The sequence below is a fragment of the Coffea eugenioides genome, chromosome 2, assembly GCF_003713205.1.
Source record: "Coffea eugenioides isolate CCC68of chromosome 2, Ceug_1.0, whole genome shotgun sequence".
NCBI classification, from domain to species: Eukaryota; Viridiplantae; Streptophyta; class Magnoliopsida; order Gentianales; family Rubiaceae; genus Coffea; species Coffea eugenioides.
Window position 1 is genome coordinate 74153413 of NC_040036.1, and position 18739 is coordinate 74172151.

The window sequence follows — 18739 nt, forward strand, 5'->3', positions numbered from 1 at the left end:
AATGATAACTGTACAAAATTTGAATAGGAAATTCAACTTTAGTACATGAGTTATAAATTCAACAGTGATAGTGTATACATACTGGCAGTATATATAAAATTTATTCAATTTATTGAATCGCAAGACCATGTGTCCGTAGTTACAGCTGCGACTATTCAGAATTTAGGGGCGGCAACCTTTTACTAGCTTTTAAAGGCTCAGAAATTAGCTAAACAAAGTAACAGTTCAAAATGTATTATTTTAGATAACATTACGTAAATTTTACACAATTAACATGTAGTACTTCAATATGGAAAATAAACATTCTGTTACAAATTAATATAAATTGTTTAATAAAATTTTTTCTAACAAGGGAGGGATAGCATTTAAAAAGCCTGTAGGGGGCAGAAGGATTAGAATACAATTTTTTAGTTCTTATGTTTTAACCTTAACTCTAAATCGATAAATTATGGATCTGCGTGGATTTAAATTTTTTTTCAAAAACTATATTTGTATTTGGAATCTATAGTAACAATTCTAAAAAACAAACTCCAAAAATAACTCAAAAAAACACACATAATCTCAAATACAAGTTATAAAAATAATAAAAATATTAAAAACATAAAATAATAATAATAAAAAAAAGGAAAACGAATCCTACCACATTTTCTTCTTTTACTCACCACAACCACTTACTACACTATCACCACCCACCAGTGGTGGGCCACCACTATCGCCGACTAGGTCTAAGAGAGGAAGGGAAGGAGAAAGGGGGTGGGGGTCGTGGTGATGTTTAATTTTTAAAAATACCTTTGAAGAATTTTAAATTCTAAAAGTACTTCAAAATACATCACAAAAACACTTCAAAAACTCCATCAAAAACACATAATTATTTACGGTAAAATTTTTTTATATACATCGTTACAGTAAAATTTTCTAAAAACACCTTTAAAAACATCTAATCCGTAATAATTTACTAGAAAAGTTGTTCTTTGTTGTTTATATGCACAATTCAGAACTGGTTAAAATAGTTGTAGTGCTGTACCCCTTTCTTTTACACCATTCATGAAGGACGGTCAACAATTGGCATTGGCCAACCTTTCTGTCCCAAATTCTTATCCCAAACTCATAAAGGACTGTCAATGGTTGTACTCTAATTCAATTACATGTAAAAGACTTCATTGACTGACAAGCTCCAACTCAAGCAAACCAGAAAAGAATCTATTCATAGGTCATATATGTTTGCAGGCGGCTTCATCCCGTTAGGGTGATGCTTTGTTGTTTTTGTAGAGTTTCTTGCGTTTCCGTCGCTATCAATCGAACGTGGAACACAACTGTTAATCGATATTGTTAATTGTGGAACAAACCAAAAGACAATTAATTTGTTTAGAAAACAGATAATGATTGATACTTGAAATATTTAGCTGAGGTTGTTGAACTGTCAATAAAATTAAAATGCAACCCAAGTTGAGGACCAGGGAAGAGAAATTGAATTGAATGTTTGAACTTGTACTGGTATGGAAGTTTGGAAGGTAAGTAAGAGATTTTGGATTCGAAACTCCTCATTTACATTTACATTTAAAAAAAAAGTTAAAAATACCAAAAAAAAAAGAAAGAATGTTGGAACTTATACATGTTAGTACTTCATAAATGATATGGATATCAAAATCTCACAATTTTTCTTTTAATTTTTGAAGCCAATATTTAGTTTGATATGTTATACTTGTGGCATATAACATGCTAGTAAGAAAGGAGACACCCTACCAAAAAATTTTTTTTTTTAAAATAAAAAGAGGACACCATATGTGAAATCAAATTAATAAAGAAAATAAAAATCAAAAAGTGATAGTAATCAGTTAATCGGAAAGTGTAGTGATAGTAATGTGACGGTAGTTATGTAGGAGTGGGAGATTTTATAAATACGATGTGGATAGATATTGGTAAATGTTAGAAGAGTAAATTGTAACACTTTTTTATTAATACCAAACCCCTGCTCAAACTTTATTATATAATAATAAATATAATAAGATGTCAATATCAAAGTCTCACATTTTTTCTTTTAATTTTTGAAGCCAAGATTTAGTTTAATATGATATATTGTTTGGATATAGCATACTAGCAAGAAAGGAGACACCCTACGAATTTTTTTTTTTTTTAAAAGAGGACACCATATAAAAGTGCAAATTATTACAAAAATTAAAAACCAAAAAGTGATTTAAAAGTTTTTTTTTATATTAAAAGCCAAGTCTAGTGCTTTACTTTTTAATCTGCTTGGATTCCAGAGTTTTCAAATACTATTAAAATTTTTAAAAAATATTCTAAAAAGTAGTATACATTTTTTAAATTTTTAAAAAAAATCTCTAAATATATTCTAAAAACTCTTTTACTCTTAAATATCTCAAAATATACTATAAAAATTCTGTTACAGTAACACTTTTAAAAAATATCCTAAAAATAACTAATCCAAACGGAACCAGTAGCATGGATTCAAGGGTAATTAGAATTTTGGCGCTCATTTCTCCCTTCAGCGTCATCCTTCTAGAACATTTCCAAGAAAAAGACCAGAAAACGTATTAATGATTTCTCATTGATGCTACCGTAGCACAGGCTTTTTCTTTTTTTCTTCTTGGGGTAAGTAATTGAAGCTGTTTCTCCTCGCCCGCCGTTAGACAACTCATTTACAAAAGATTATGTGCTCGAAGGAGTGATAATTGTATTAATGTCTAATAATTTATAAAAAATCTCTACAAATATTTATGGCTTCGAAGATAATGCCTTAACTCGTATTAATTGGAGTCGAATCTAAACAACTTTTTTTTTATAAAATATTATGTGTTCCAATCTAATCAAGGATGTGAAAATTACGTTGGTTAACGATCTTTAAAAGAAAATTCCTGTATAAACTATCTATATAGTTCTGAAGATAATCATCTTATTTACACATTATTATTGATGAGTGTGTTTGGATTACACGTTATTTACACACACTACTTATTTGCATGATTAACATATTTTTTAATTTATTTGCACTTTATCTCATATATATTATATTAAAAGAATATTACAGTATTTTTTTTACCAAATTATCTCAAATAATCTACTGTCCAAACACAATGAAGGTGTTTGGATTGCCAAATTATCCCAAATAATATTTCGTTTGCATCATAAACACATTTTTCAATTCACTTTTTATCTTATATACATCACATTATAAAAAATGCTACGGTAATTATTTCGAATAATACTCTATCCAAATATTATGTGGTCAGCATAAAACTTATCCAGCTTTTTCATTACAATAAAAAGGGAAAAAAATGTAAGGAATTAAAACCGATCCATTTCGCAATTTCCAATGAATCCGAGCCCTGAGCCCCACTAGGGATAAAGCAAAGGGCACTCTCGACCTTTCACATCAGAACGAAAACGACACATCACGTGACATGCCCTTTCTCCCATTAATCGGTCTCCACGTGGCGATCCACAAAAAATCTAGACCCTCAACGATCTTATCTCCTCTATCGTGCTTATCGATCCACCCTCCACGTCACGTCAGATCCACCCAGCCCAGATCAACGGCCACGATTGAATCTGAACTCTGCCCATAGGACTCCGCTCCAACTTTAACGCGTTTTCGGCTAATAAATAGCCGTTGAGGTGAGCTGAGCTGAGGACCATTTCCTCTTCTGAGCTCTCTCCGTGAAATAATTTCCGAGTGGGTGAAGGTTTGAGGGAATAGTTCCGTTCCGTTCCGTTAGCGTGTGGGGAGTCTGCTAAAGTGCGCCATGAGTTTACTGGAGAAGCTCTGGGATGATACAGTTGCCGGCCCCCGGCCCGATAGCGGGCTCGGGAAACTCAGAAAACATCCGACCTTTAACTTCCGACCGAACGCCGGGAAGGGTACGCCTTCCTTGCTATCTTACGACGTTTGTTAAATTATAACAGAACTTAAATCCACAATATCTGGAAATTTTGATTCATATCTGTAAAGATGCTGGTAAAGATTTACTATGTATCTGGAAATTTTGATTCATGTCTGTAAAGATGCTGGTACAAATTTTGTGTATAAGAGATTGAAGCGTGTAATATATATGGGCGCCAGGAAAATGGGTTTACAGAAGAAGGGCTGGTTAGTTAAGCACAAGGTTCTGATAATATGATGATAAGATTTTAGCAGAGTCCTAGGTTGATAGGGAAAAAGTACCTTGATAAGTTGACTTTTGGACAAGATCATTTTGGGGACTATCCTTTATTTTTGGGTTGGGATGTACCGTAATAGATCAAGTTGAATCCGGATGCCTTGAGAATATTAATGCATGAAGCTGCAGTGAAATGAAGTGTGAGGTTTTATTGTTTAGTTTCTTTGGGTTTTGTTCTGTAACATCAGATTGGATTGTTTGTACGGTTGAGTGTTGATGTCAATTTCTCCTCCTCCTTTTTGTTTTTGGTTTACAGAATCCGTAGTTGGAGGCCCGAGATCATACGGGAACGGAGCAGGAGGAGCGGCGGCGGAGGATGCAGTGAGGGTGACAAGAAGTATCATGATAGTAAGGCCACCTCCAGTTGACGTTAAAGACTCGCCGCCGGCATCGCCAGCCGGGTCAACACCTGGCTCTACAACACCTGGCTCTACACCTCCGGTATCTCCCTTCGCCGGTAAGGTTGCAATAGTCATCACTCTCTTATGATTAGTCATCAGTAGAGTACTGTTTTTCTGCTTTTGGTCGTGACCAAATGTCCATTTTGTCCTTGATAACCGGCCTCCAAGAAGTAGGGAGGTATCTTTTTTACTGGGTCAAAACCCTACTCCAAATAGTAGTATATCAAAGTTTGACAGAAAAAATAGATCAAAGGCTTTGTATTATACCCGTGCGGTACACTTTTTTAGTACTGCATATAAGTTAGTAAATAGATGATACACTTTCTTATCGATGTGCATATTTTTTAAAAATACTTAAAAAAAATACTGAAAATATAGACTGAAAATATCTATAATTTTCGATTAAAAAAACTATTTGGAATCATAATTGGCTTGAAATTATGGGGAGAAATCTGTAGAGGGGTCTTAGTCTAGATCTAGAACAATCTGTTAGAGGACATATTGGTAAATCCACAAACGGGGTTTGATAGGGTTCATTTGTATGGTATAGTAGAAAACTAGTGATAGGTTTTTGTTAATTGAAGGGGTTATTGTCAATTATGGCGACAAATTTTGCCATATTATGTGTAGTTCTATGGATGAGTGATATATCACATCATGTGTATTTACATTAAATAAAAATGGTAACAAAAATTTGTCGTTAAGGGGTTGTGGTGGATAGATCTTTTGAGCGGATAATGCAAGGCGGACGGAAAAGTTAGGTGGAAATGTGGAATGGTGGATCAGAGGGTGCAATTATTTGTTGGTTGTCTTCTTATACACTAATAATCCGTTTTAAGGTGGCATCCACGTAGATGTTTAGTAAATTATTTGGTATTACAACCAAATCTTTCCTTTTCGACAACGTCACAAGTCACACCCACCTTGCAACTTGCATGGGGATTAGTTGGCTGAAATTGACTCCAGCTCCTCCTATGGGACATGTTTATGTTTGTATCACAAGTTGTATGGTGGACGTGTGTCCTACTCTTTTGCTGGATGGAAGATCCAGGGCTTGTACCTTAAGAAGGGTAAAAGGACTAAAGAATACAAGATGCAAGAGTTTCAGTTGAATTCCGTTTGTGATGACTAACCAAACATGGCCGAAGGGACATGATATCTAGGTGGTAGTAAGACTTAATTTTCTCTATGCTTGTCCTCTTGTAAACGTGCTAAGAAGTAATAATACTGAATTGCTGGTGTTAGTATTCTGGACTGCATTTTGTACCAACTTGCTAAGGAGCTCGACGGTGGTAAAGAGCAGGTGCTCTAATGAAGTCTATGCTGTGCTTCAGTCTAAATATGTACCTACTGCTCAAGTAATATTGAATGTGCTGTGATATGCTGTTGTGCAAGACTTTGTAATACAAAATCTTGAAATGTTTTCTGTGAGGAATATTGAGAGGTTTGCTCATCATGGTTGTGTGCAGCAATTGAAATGGAAGCTTAATTAATTTGGCATATGGAACCGACACAAAGTTAGGTCATAGGAAGTGTTGGAAGTGTTATTATGCATGTGATCATGTGCATGACATGGTCCATGCTCAGCTTGTGGTGGGAAAGAATCCGAGTAGGGTGGAATAAAGGGAAATATGGTTGGATGTGGTAGGTGATGGGACTGCTTATTAATCAACAAATTGAATTGTAAATAGCATAGATGGTCTCAAAGCAATGTGATGTAGTGTTTCTTTTTCTTCCTTGATCAATAGCAATTATATCATGACATGGGGCTTCTTTTTGCAGCTTGGTGCAATGTCTCTGTCCCCCTCTTTATACTCTTTGATGCTGTACCCCAGCTTATTGACTACTACAGTATTTTCTCGTTCAATCTTGCTGCAAGCATTCCTGCATTTACTGTATACTTGGATGATGAAGAATATTGACAGCAAAAAAAATTTTCCTGATGCATGATGTGTAGGTGCTGGAGGAAGAGAGGCGTATCGGTTTCGCAGGAAGTCTGCATCATTCGCATACGAGAAATCCAGCAGTGTTGGACCCAGGAACCCTCCTCCTCCTTATGACCTGTGAGATATGAGGCTTTGCATTTTCCATGTTGAGCGGCTAAAAGTAGTCAGATTTTCATCTTTGCAGCTTGTCATGGGGAATCTTTTAGATGAATAGCACTGAGTGTGAAAAGTTTGGTGGCGTGTAATCAAAAAATTAATCTTGTAAATATGGGTTATGGTAGTGTTTGCTGTCTCGGTGTATGGAGGGCTGGTTATGCAGACTTCTGTAAAAGCTCAGTTTGAAGTTTGTAATGTATCCTGGTCTCTGTATGCAGAGCTCAGAGTGGTTTGGTTTCTCGCAAAACTGCTAAATTTCTTCTGTTATTTCCTTCATTTTCCGGTGCGCTTGAATGCCTATTTGTGTTGTGCAACTTTGGTTGATATTGCAGTAAAGCTGTGCTCTCCTTGTACCTGTTTTTCAATGGGAATGTTTTCCTTTTTACCTCCACTTCTCGTCTGTATTATGTGATGAATGAGTCCCCCCTCGAAAAGAATGGAAATTGGACTCAGCAATTGGACTCAGCAATTGGTTTTCCCTCACTCCCCGTCACTCTTAAAGGGAAGAAATGGGCATGGTGGTGTTTAATATGTCGCCAAAATAATTATTTTGAATCATTGGGTTATGAGCCATTGATTTAATTAATTAATTGTGGGTTGTATAATAATTATATTATATAATATAATAATATATTTTAAATTATAAAAATAATAAAAAATTTAAATTGGTGGTTTGATCGGTAAATTTTTTTTAATTTATCGGTTGAATCGTTGACTGGTCAATAGATTTACTGCTTAACTGGTTTAATTAGCTATTTATTTTGATTCTATAGCCAGTTGACTGTTAATCGAATCAGACCAAAATTTATAACTACGATGAGGATGACATGTTTCATTAGCTAATTGACATAATAAGCTCCTGTCTATTAAAAGCACAAGTCATTTAACCCCCCCCCCCTCGAAAATAACAGAAAAAAAAAAAGAAATTATTGAATTAAGGCAGCCATGCACTTGTGTGGTGTAGGGGTTCACGTCTTAGTGTAGAATGTTGCCTGAGAAAAAAAAAAGAAAGTTTGACTCAAAAGACTATAATAACATAATAGAAAAAGAAAATAATAGTATATAACTCCTCAAAATTTTTATGAAAATTTGACCTGGAAAAAAGTTATGATTCTGGGAGAAGCAGATGGACCAATTTGACTTCAGAACTTTGGGCTTGCTTCATTGTCTCTCTACTCGGTCCATGTTAACAACTAATTGTTTAAAATTTTGATTAATTATTTTCGCTAAGCAGTTGCTACATTTTCAATTTTTTGCACACAAATTTGGTGGCAAGAAAAAGATTAATTTTATTGATAAAATTCTAAAATAAAATCATGAGATAAGAATAATATAAACATCCAAAAAAAAAATTTAGATAATTGCTTGGAATAAATTAAAGCTATCATATATATATATATCAGTAACACCGTATCATTATTATTTTTTTAGCACAATCATTTTATTAAAAACTTTTTGAGTTAGAGAGTTTAGGCTAGAAGACTAAAACTGATTAGGCAAATTTCCTCTTTGATAGAGGAGAAACTTTCTGATATTATTACTGCGAAACCTTTGGGAAGAAAAGTTGGAACTCAAGAAACTCCTGGACCTACAGCACCAAAAGATGAGATGGGAAAGTCACCGCTGCATTTTGCTGCTGATACTCACCACCTCAACCATCAACCTTCCTTTCTCTCGCGTCTTTGCTGCTTCTGCTACTACTAATACTGGTATGTGTATTATTCCTAATCTCTGCCTCTGTTTCTCAAATCCAAAGTTATTCCTGGTATGTGTATTATCAGTCAGGCATATGCACGAACATATACAAGGCATGCCACACGATCACAGATGAATTCACGGTTATTTTGCATTCCATAATTTTTTTCTGACCCTTTACATAGTTTATTCTCGAACCCAAATTTTGTTTTCATCGTTTTTATTGTTGAGGGTGTTTGTATGTTTTGCTTATCTTTTGCTATTCAAGAATTTTGCTTCAGATGGTCATTACTGTCATACAGTATATTTTGTGGCTTTAAACCTATCAAAGACAATTCATAATGGTTTTCTACAAACTTTTTTTTTTTTTTTACTTCCGTTTGGGTGGGGTGAAAGGGGGGTGGGGTGGGGGAGGGGAGGTTGGATTATTTGTTGAAGCGTAGCCTTTTACTAATGTAATGGTAGTGGAAGTGAAAAATATTTATGAGGGTGGTGCGAAATCATTAATACCTAATTGTAATGCTAAAACCTAAGCTAGAAACAACGTCTAGAGATTTGGCTTGAAATGGGCCCTTAAGTACTTCAAAGCAACCGAATTACCCTTGGAGTTATTTAATTTAACAGGATTCATCTGTTTAGATTTGAATTCCTGTCTCTTATTAGAAGGTCCACATATTTTAAAGATTGAATTTTTACGCCAGATTGAGGCAATGGTCAACCATAGGCTACCTTTCCTGCAGCTTTTACAATTTTATTTCTCATTCAGCAGTTTAGTGAATCTTGTGACGTGCTTGTTGTTTATTTGGGTAGTTAAGAAGGAAGACATGGCTTCGAATATTAGTTTATAGGAACCTTAGAGGGTTTAGACTGTTGATTGTGCCTTAGAATGCACACCTTTCACCTGATTATCTTGTGGTAGTTGTTTTTCTGGTCAAATATGGAAAGTGGACCAGCGGCATCTCTCACTGTAGGTTATTAAGGAGAGAAAGCATCTGATAAGCGGAAACTAATTGAGTTTAATAATTCTCGAAACATTGTGGATCAGGAAGCCATAAGAAGCTAGTAAAATTGCTCCTTTCCTTAATGGGAATGGTTTCTAGTGCCTGATTTAGGTTAATTTTTCAATGAGCTCAAAATGATGAATCTAAATGTTACTTAAAATTGTTGAGGGAGAATGTAAGTAGTGGTGGTCCTATCTAGGTGATGGTAAGGTTCTAAATGTAATTATGGTATCCGATGCATTAGACAAACTGGAAAGACCTTTGGGAGTTTGTTTTGATTCTTATATGCTTGTCAAAGTTGAGGAAACTTTTGGAACAAGGCAAGTCAATCAACTTCCAGTTTAGCAGCAAGTAGTAGGCTTCCAATGACCAACATATTAACAGAATGCTGGTACAACAGAATGATGACATGGATGGCCTGTAAAATACTTAAAGATGTCTAAGAATGTAGCAACCCATAATACGATAAAGCTTCCACTGCCAGGAGAATAATTAGGAGAAACTCAAGATTGGTGGAGTATTCAAAAAGATGAGCAGATTTAGAAATCCCTGGGAATTAGAGGTCCTGGATTCAAATTCCTCCTTCCCCCCTTCCCGCTTCTTAAATCCCACCTCATTCATCACTGCTAAAATAAAATAGGCCAAGGTGACCTTGGTTTAGTGGCTAAGGTTGGCACCCAAGGAATTAGAGTTCTTGGGATCAAATCCCCCACCGGGCCCCACCCCACGGCTTGCTTTCTAAATCCCACTTCTCTCCTGCTTAATTTGTAAAAAAAAAGACGACTTTGATGTGTATAAAATGTTGATGATAAGAATTGAAGAAAAGCATCGGATAGAATAACTCGTAATAGGTAAATGGAACAGTATACAGGTCACTCAAAGTAAAGTATGTGCTAATAGTGCGGGGCACAAAAGATACCAACTTCTGTCCCAGTTGTGCTAAAAACTTGGAAGGTAAGTGGGTCTTCAACACTTAAAATGCCAAAACTGATTATAATATTTCAAAACCAGTGCTTGAGTCTCCATTGCTATCTTTATAATTCTGTAGCTTGGAAAATAGTCTTCTACAAGGCTGAGGTGATTGAGGAATAATCCACGATAATAAGAGAACTTGAAAAATGGCAATCTTATGTTCTGAAGAAGGGAAGATACCATTTGAGATTGAAGAATTCCTACGTTGCTCACATTTTTCTTCTGGAGTAAGGTTTACAATCTAACTTGTGTAGATTAATAAATAAAACACATAGCTTGCTTTGAGCAGCTTGTATATCCTGTATGGATTCCTTAACGACAAATATATACTTAAAGCATCAAAAGATCTGCTACTTTGTGAATAAACTCTGTTGATATATATGGTGGTTACTGTGCTTTTGAAGTTCTTGACATCCTCCTAATGTGTCTTTATGCCTAAACTAAGGAATTGAATTTTACTTCATGCAGAAAAAACTTCTGGTGTTTGTGTATCTCCTGGTGGGCGCTTCCCGCCATTTCTAGATGAGGGTAAGCCTCCCAGAAAAGTAAGCAAGGGACGTCGGGATCTGACTCTTTGCAGGGTTTTTCGCCATAGTACATGCTGTGATGTAACCCAGACGCATCCAGCTTTTTTGTCTATCAGGAAGTTGGCTTCAGCTGGAGAAGCAAGTCAAGAATGCTTACACTTGTGGGAACTGTTGGAATGTTCCATCTGTGATCCTCGTGTTGGTGTACAGCCTGGACCTCCTGTAATATGTGTATCGTTTTGTGATAGAGTGTATCAAGCATGCTTGGATGCATACTTCTCTGTGGATGCTAAAACACAGGTTTGTTGTGCTTTAATTAAGGACTAGATATGTGGTTTTCCAGTTGGCCTTGTAACAAAGTAACAAGTATGAAACTTTGCTGAAGCTTCGTATCTTTAGTTTGCGAGGGAGCTTGATCCATGGAACTGTTCTATGTTTTTCTTTTGTGTTGTTTCTTTCTTCTTTTCCCAAATCTGATTCAGTAAAGTTAGCAAAAACCGTTCAAGGGAGCATATGAATTATCTTCAAAGTGCTCCTTATCTAGAATATTGTTATGCCAATGCCCCTAATTTTCTGTGTATAAAAAATATTGCCTTAAGTTACCTCATGCATTATGAAAAATTTACTCTCTTATTTGACCATTACATGCCAGGTTCTAGCACCATGTGGATTAAAAGACTTTGTGTGTGGTAGAGCCTCAGAATGGATCTCTAATGGCACAGATCTCTGCCGTGCTGCAGGTTTTTCTGTTAAGCCATCTGATGATCCTCAAGAATTATCATGCTATGGTGGGAAAGCTAGTCTGGATTATGTTGCTGATCTCTGGAAAGCTTCAGAGTCTAGGGTTCCACAAGAAACAGAAGGTTTGGGGTCTTTAGAAGATTTCAGGCAATGGGTGGAGGCAATGCCATTCAGTGAAAAAGTTTCTTGGGCAGTAGGAGGAATGGTTCTTACAGCGGGACTGATATTTGCAAGGTTAGACAACTTTGTTAATGGTATCAAAAGCATCCGCCATGTTTTCTACTCGAGTCACAATACTTAATTTGTCTATGGTTTGATGCTTTTACTATCTGAAGTTTAGTTCATCTACTGAATTTTTTGTATCATATTCATACTAGTTGAACTTCATAAATTTGTGGCAACTATGCATAATGAGCATTCTGTGCTGTCTTGGTCTATAAGAGATCAAGCGGGAGACACATACTTCGGTTTAGGGTGTTTGAAATGGAAGTGTTGAACAGGCTTAGTTTGATGACCAAAAGTTTCTGAAATGGACTTTAGGGAGACTGGTGTTATACACTGTGACAAATTGAGTTTAGAAACAGGAATTGGAGAAAGGCTGTCCATGTGGTCAATATGTGAAAGGTCAGCTTCTGGACTGGTAAAAACATAATAAGAGGTGCTCCAGTATCCCTTGACTTAATCAGAAACACATTTGGGCTTAGGACGCAGACCAAATCAAACAACCTTGAGTAATGGCTTTAGTCAAATCAAGGTTATATATCTTTAAGCAAGGTAAAAGTTCTTTTATTGGCATGAGGCCTGGCTCTGATGAGTTGAGGGTGGTCACAAAATCTCTCAGTTTGTGATTCAAGAAAGGGTTGTGAAGAATTTAAGCAACAGCTTCACACGCTTTAAGCAAAAGCTTCACACACTTTTCTGGTCATCTGTTTGCAAAGTAAAGTTGCCCTGGGAGGAACATATGAAAGGTAGGTTTTAATCAGCTAAGGGGAAATCAGCTCTGCTGAGAGGGGACAGACACTGATGAAATAGTTTCAGATGCCGTGGAGATAAAACTTTGAATAAACAGGATCATAGAATAGTGTCTTATTATATAGCTTTAAAAGTGATACCAAGGTTGTAATTTTTAGGAATGCAAGGGTTTGTTTCTCTGAAGAGGAAGGGAGCTTTTGAGAAAGAGGTTTGAATCTGGTGGAGATGGAGGACTATAATGATGGGTAGTGCTCTGGGGTAGGGAGTGATGATATATAGTTCAGTTGCAGAAATTGAGCATAGACCTTTGAATGATTACCTGTATGATCTACCTCGGACTTATGTGGCATCCAACTAACTGGTTTCTCTAGCAAAGTTTAAAGTGCAATTAGGCTTTTTCATTGCGAACTATGAATTGATAATAGAAGATTAAAGGAATCCAGACAAGATAAAAGCCAAGGAAAGGTCAATTGTGACAAAGGGAAGAAAGTGGGGATAGTATGCTGATGGAAGTTGCAATTGTGGGTTGTTCCTTGTGTTTATCTTTGTTTTCTGTCCTTTCCATAGTGAAATGTTTAGGTAGTCTTTTGGTGCTAATTATAGTTCGTTTGATGGATGGTAGTTTTTTTTTTCATTTGTCTATTTGAAGTTTCACGTTGGTGCAGCATATTTTTGAGCTCTCAGTCTTTGGATTATGTAAAATTTTGGGGAGAGAGAGAGAGCTGTTTGTGTGCATCTCTTCTTGTCCGCGTCAGTGGATTTGATTTGAGATGGGAGTTTCTTCTTTGACAATGTCCAGTAATCACATTTTCCTCAACTTATGGAGCTTGCAACATTTATATCAGACATTAGCTGATCAATAATGTTAAATTTTACATTTTATTTTCCATATATTGTCGAAGATTTTTGCTCCCAACCTTTTGGCTCCTCTGGTTGTACAAATGACTTTGTATTTGGAACATGCAGTCAAAGGAAAAGCCGTAGCCAACGTCAAAAGCACGCTGCTCTTCAACGGACTGCAAGGAAACTGGGAACAAAGATGAATTCAACGTCTCCTCCTGGTCGGGGAAATAAAAAGACAACTTAGTGATGAATGTCCTTTTTTTTTTTAAAATGTAATTAACCATGTTAGTTTATTGGCAGCTGTTCTGATATTCCTGTAATGCCTATAGTTTGTCTCCAACGCTGCTTCTAAATGGACAAGGATTTGCTTGTCTGAAGGCTTCTGGTTGTAACTTTACAAGCAGTTTTGGCAGGTTGATATATCAACAGCTATAAGAACAAAGGTCATGGCCTAAGAGTTGGGCTTTTCTTTGTTGTCTGGGTGGGGGTTTAAACAGGGGTCTACCTTTGTTGGCAATTTGTACTGGGATGTCTAAACTCTGAATCCTCACTGGCGAATTGAAGCCACTCAATTTATGATTGACCTGTTAAAGGCATAAATCTGACTGCCACCGTTTTGGTCCTCTGCTTGTTCTTCTCATCCTTCCTTTGTATTTTAATGGAGAGAGTGAGACTCTTTTCCAATGATACAGCAGAGAGATTCATAACAAAACTTGAATGTGTGGAAGAGCTTTGAAGCAATGCCCAAAAAAGTACCAAATGGACGGTTCATTAAACATGGCACAACTTTGTGGTACAATACAAAGGATTACAACAAAGATTGCAATGACGCTCACTTACCAGTCTTCCCTGGAGGCTTTCATTTGCAAAGCTGCTGCCTCGTAAGTGACTTATTTAGCTTGTTTATAATGTTGGTGATCCTTTTGGAGTATAAAATCTACGAAATTTTTTGAGCATTTTCAACTGCCTCGAATCTCTCACAGATTCATGCCTTCAAACCCACGAGGGACAGGAGAGAAAATGGAAAGCAAAATTCTGCATGGGTTTCTTTAACGGGTCTCATAAAAAATGCCAAAAAAAGTGGCCGCTGTAGGATTTTGGGTACCCTTTCTCTTGTGGCAGGGCAGTAAAAGTGGAGCAAAAACTATAACCATCAAATGCACCAATAAACGGAGAAAAATTAGAACCGAGGTTAAGACTGATGCAAGGAGCAATTCCAGATTCAAATGCCAACTACAAATACTAAAACAACTCTGATCTCTAAAAGTAATCAAGTGAAACAGTCCTGTTTCTCCACATGACGCTTAATACCAATTTACAAAAATCTTCATCACTTGTCCACGATCATAAATTATCGGCAATGGTAAAAAAATTTAAATTTCCATGGCCGGAGTAACAGCTTTCTTCCTGAATCTTGTTTATGAACAGAAGATAACGAATTTTACATAATTCCTTGCTGCAGAAAATCCTTGCTTCCATTTCTGTTAATATTTTAGGCGGCTCCAATCTTCGGGGGCTGTTCAAACAAAAACAAAGAAAAAGCAAATAGAAAGAGCTTTAAAACTATTAAGTTAACTATCATGCGGTTCAGGTCTAAAGGGGAAGGAAAGAAGAATGCAGAACGAATATTCTTAGGTAACTTTGCGCATTCAAGCCATCACGGGTTCATTTTAAGTTGGATCTTGTTTACCTTTTTAAGAGCTACCTTCGAACTGCTTGATGCTGGTTTTAGTATCTCAAAAGAACAGATTAGTGATTCATCAACACTCAGCAAAGCACCGGCGTTGTCGAATTCTCCACCATAGTTTGGTGCTGAAAATATTGTCACCAATCTTCGTTTAGCGAAAAACTCGTATCCATCCTCCACTACCTGAGGCAAAAAGCAAATGTAGTCAGGTCACTAACATGACTTGGAAGGCTACTTTTGTTGGCTGCTCTACAAAATGGCAGCAGGCAGATGCTCTTTACAAATGTGAAGGTATAGAATTATGAAAGCATGGCAAATTCCCTAGTTAACTAGTATATTAATATCAGAGACGTGACTATCATCATGCAACCTGAAATGGTTATGTCCACAAGGAGCTTACTGAAAAAGAAAGCAGTATACCTGGTGACCTCGACATATGAGGTCCAAGTCATTTTTGTCCAAGAACTCGGCAACTGTATCAGCTCCAAAAGTACACGAAACGCCTCGATCACTATCAGACCAACCCTTAATTCTAGGATCAGGATCAGACCACAGCAGATCACAGACGAGGCCATTATCTGGAATCTCAGTGGGTCGTTGAATCTCATTTATTTGGTCTAAATTTTGTAGTTCAGGGGAAAGTCCACCGTGCATGCAAAAGATTTTTTCATCTATGAGAGCAGCAACAGGCAGACAATTAAAGCAGTCGGTAAATATCTTCCATAGCCGAACATTGAACCTCCTTTTACATTCATCATAAAATCCATAAATCCGGTTGATTTTTGCATCTTCATGGTTTCCCCTTAGAAGGTATATTTTGTCAGGGTACCTAATCTTGTAAGCTAATAATAAGCATATTGTCTCCAAACTCTGCTTGCCTCGATCAACATAATCACCAAGAAAGAGATAGTTTGCAGAAGGAGGATAGCCACCATATTCAAAAAGCCTCAGCAGGTCTTGGTACTGTCCATGTATGTCGCCTGCAATAAAAACAACATATTAGGAAAACAACATATATAAACAAGAGAAAGAAGAAAAGAAACAAGTAGAAAGACAAACTTTTGCTGCCACGGAAGGATTAAGTGCTTACAATGCAGATTATCAACAGTTAAGGTGGCATTTAGTCAAGATTGTGTATGACTAATTCTTCAAGCTGGCTATTTCTAGTTTACTTTGTTAATACCAAATGTCTTAAATGCAAGGACTTACTTCTGAAAGAAAGAAAAAAAGAATCAACAGCTGAAGTTGTCAATCGCATATTTGAGTAGGCATTCTTGGACAAGAGCCAAACAGTTAAAGTGTCACTCACAGCTTTGATATTCACAAAATCTTCACTAGAACTTCAAAATAACCATATCATTAACATAGCAATTAGCAAAGAGATTCTGCTTCCAATCTTTCCAACAAAATGCTCACATCTAGACCTTTGCTAGCCGTTACATGATGTTAGCGCACATTTGGAAAAGCAGCCAAACAAATCAGGTACAGTAAGTACACCTCTTTTGTCCACGAGAAATGTTAAAAAATGCAAACTTTTTCCTATCACATTTTAGATACTTCAGTTTTCATTCTGAATCATTTATTCATCTTAATTAATGTCAAAATCTCTTCTTGTTCAATAAAAGTGTTGAAACAGATTACATTTGCATCGAGATGCTCAGTGGATTTCTTATCACCTATAATTGACTCCATTTGTCAATCAGAAATTACTAATCCATCTGTCGATACTATCGCCAGATGGGTGTTGACAATTGACCATATTCCTGCACGAGCACGAAGATTTCCTCTTCACCACGTACTTATCTAAAACAAATCGGCCTTTTTACCCATGTAAAAACAATCAGCAATGCCTAAAACAATGCCACTCCAAAGATGTCATTTACATCCAACGAACCAACACAATGATCCCAATTTCTCCAACAGTGCATATCCACAGAGACATGCCAATTGCCAACTCAAAATTTCAATGTAAGAGCAGAGACCAATCAAACACAAACCTCTTGTAAAACTAGGATGAAGAAGAGAACAAAATCACCTGAACCAAAACCACTTTCACAAAAAGAAAAAACTCATCCTTAATGAGCACGTACTGACAATCCTACAAGGCATAATTGGTAACGATACACTTCCAATTTCCTTCGTTTTTGGGACCTTTCGAAAGGAAGGGAGAAAAATGGTGTGCATCACAAATTAATTATACCAACCACAACTATCACCCTCTTAGCTATGGAATTCAGGAGCTTAATTAAACACCAACCAACAAAATGCATGTACAAGGGCAAGACAGGACTACAACCAAGAAGAAATGAAAGGCAGGAAAATGATTACCACAGATCCTGATGGGAGCATGAAGTTGGAGAAGACTAGGCTGAGATAAAAAGATTTGACGAGCGTTGACACAAAGCTGCCGGATCTCAGCCTCAGATAGCTGAACCTGCTTCCCTCCTTTCCCTTCCAACAGTCTCCTTATTATATCATCCAACACCCCTTTAGCCATCATTCCCTCCATTGTCATCATATTCATTAATTCTTGCCAAAAAGAAACAATCCCTTTTGCCCTCTTCCCCTCTTTCCCTAGCCAAACCAAGGAACCAATCACTCAAACAAGGAAATCCCAGAAATTCCAGTGACTTTCTTGACATAAAAATCAAGTCTTTACATGTAAAGAAAGGAAGAGAAACGCAAAAATAAGAAAAGGGTCTTGAGCTATATGCGCTGAATTTTTTCTGTAAGTGCTGGATTGGATTGGATTGGATTTGGATGTATCTTGATTGCCTGATGATGAGTGGAATTAATGATTGATTAGGAGGAGGATGAAGATTGAAGGCTTATGTTTGAAGCTACAATAATACTACCAGAAATCAATAAATCATCTTTTGGACCTGTCAATGTCTCTCATCGAGTGATGCGTGCTATGCTCGCCTCTATAGCTTTTCTTGTGATTAGGATAAATGCTTCAACAAATAAAAAAAAAAAAACATGAAGATTCTCAATTCAATACAAAAATGAAAAAAAAAGGAAGGTTGAAAAATTCAAAGAAAAGTGGGCAAAATGGGGATTAGAAAATGTTTGACTAAAAGGTCGCGGTGGCGCACGATAACTTTCATTAGTTAGTTACAAACGGAGTTAAAGTTTCTGGTTGGCTAAGGTGGCATGAATCGATGGGTCAGGTGTTTAGGCACACGTGCAAACTAATGCCAGCAGTCCTTGGTTTCGAATTCGAAAACGCGGTTGAGGTTATTGCAGGCAAAAGCGTGTTTTTATAATCCCCGGGTGAAAGCGCGTTTTTCCACGAGGGCTTCATATCATCTGCTTGGTTAGGAGTTAGGACCGTAGGGTGTGTAGGTCTACCAATGGATCGGATTTGGATATCGACCCGACCCAAACCTGCCCAATATAAGAATAAATTCAAGACCGGTTGGGTATTTGATTCTAATTTGGTAGAAGTATAACTAAAGTGTGGTCCAGAATATTCAATTTCAATCCGGATCCAACTCACTCACATGCCTAGTAAGTTGCTCATGAATATTTATTTATCACTTTACTTGTAGAAATGGAATCAATGGCACCAACTTCTGGATTCATGTGGTTTGTTCCTTGTAAATAAATGTCTTGAGGTTATT

The 18739-nt window shown here is 36.7% G+C and overlaps 3 protein-coding genes across 3 annotated transcripts; 2 read left to right on the forward strand and 1 right to left on the reverse strand.

The window, feature by feature from the left end:
• The first annotated feature begins 3640 nt into the window (after nt 1-3640).
• LOC113763738 (dormancy-associated protein homolog 3) lies at nt 3641-7043 on the forward strand. Its single transcript, XM_027307648.1, has 3 exons — nt 3641-3876; nt 4432-4632; nt 6534-7043. Exons 1-3 carry the CDS (start codon nt 3762-3764, stop codon nt 6641-6643), a joined length of 426 nt encoding a protein of 141 aa, XP_027163449.1. The 5' UTR covers nt 3641-3761; the 3' UTR covers nt 6644-7043.
• Nucleotides 7044-8180: 1137 nt separating this feature from the next.
• Nucleotides 8181-14029, forward strand: LOC113761353. The gene is made up of 4 exons (XM_027304306.1): nt 8181-8387; nt 10815-11173; nt 11526-11848; nt 13553-14029. The coding sequence occupies exons 1-4, from the start codon at nt 8282-8284 to the stop codon at nt 13671-13673; spliced, it is 909 nt and encodes a 302-aa protein (XP_027160107.1). The 5' UTR covers nt 8181-8281; the 3' UTR covers nt 13674-14029.
• Nucleotides 14030-14576: 547 nt separating this feature from the next.
• LOC113762017 (serine/threonine-protein phosphatase PP1 isozyme 9) lies at nt 14577-18126 on the reverse strand. The gene is made up of 4 exons (XM_027305251.1): nt 17445-18126; nt 15537-16096; nt 15120-15299; nt 14577-14945 (listed from the first exon to the last, which is right to left on the reverse strand). The coding sequence occupies exons 1-4, from the start codon at nt 17638-17640 to the stop codon at nt 14922-14924; spliced, it is 960 nt and encodes a 319-aa protein (XP_027161052.1). The 5' UTR covers nt 17641-18126; the 3' UTR covers nt 14577-14921.
• Nucleotides 18127-18739: the final 613 nt, after the last annotated feature.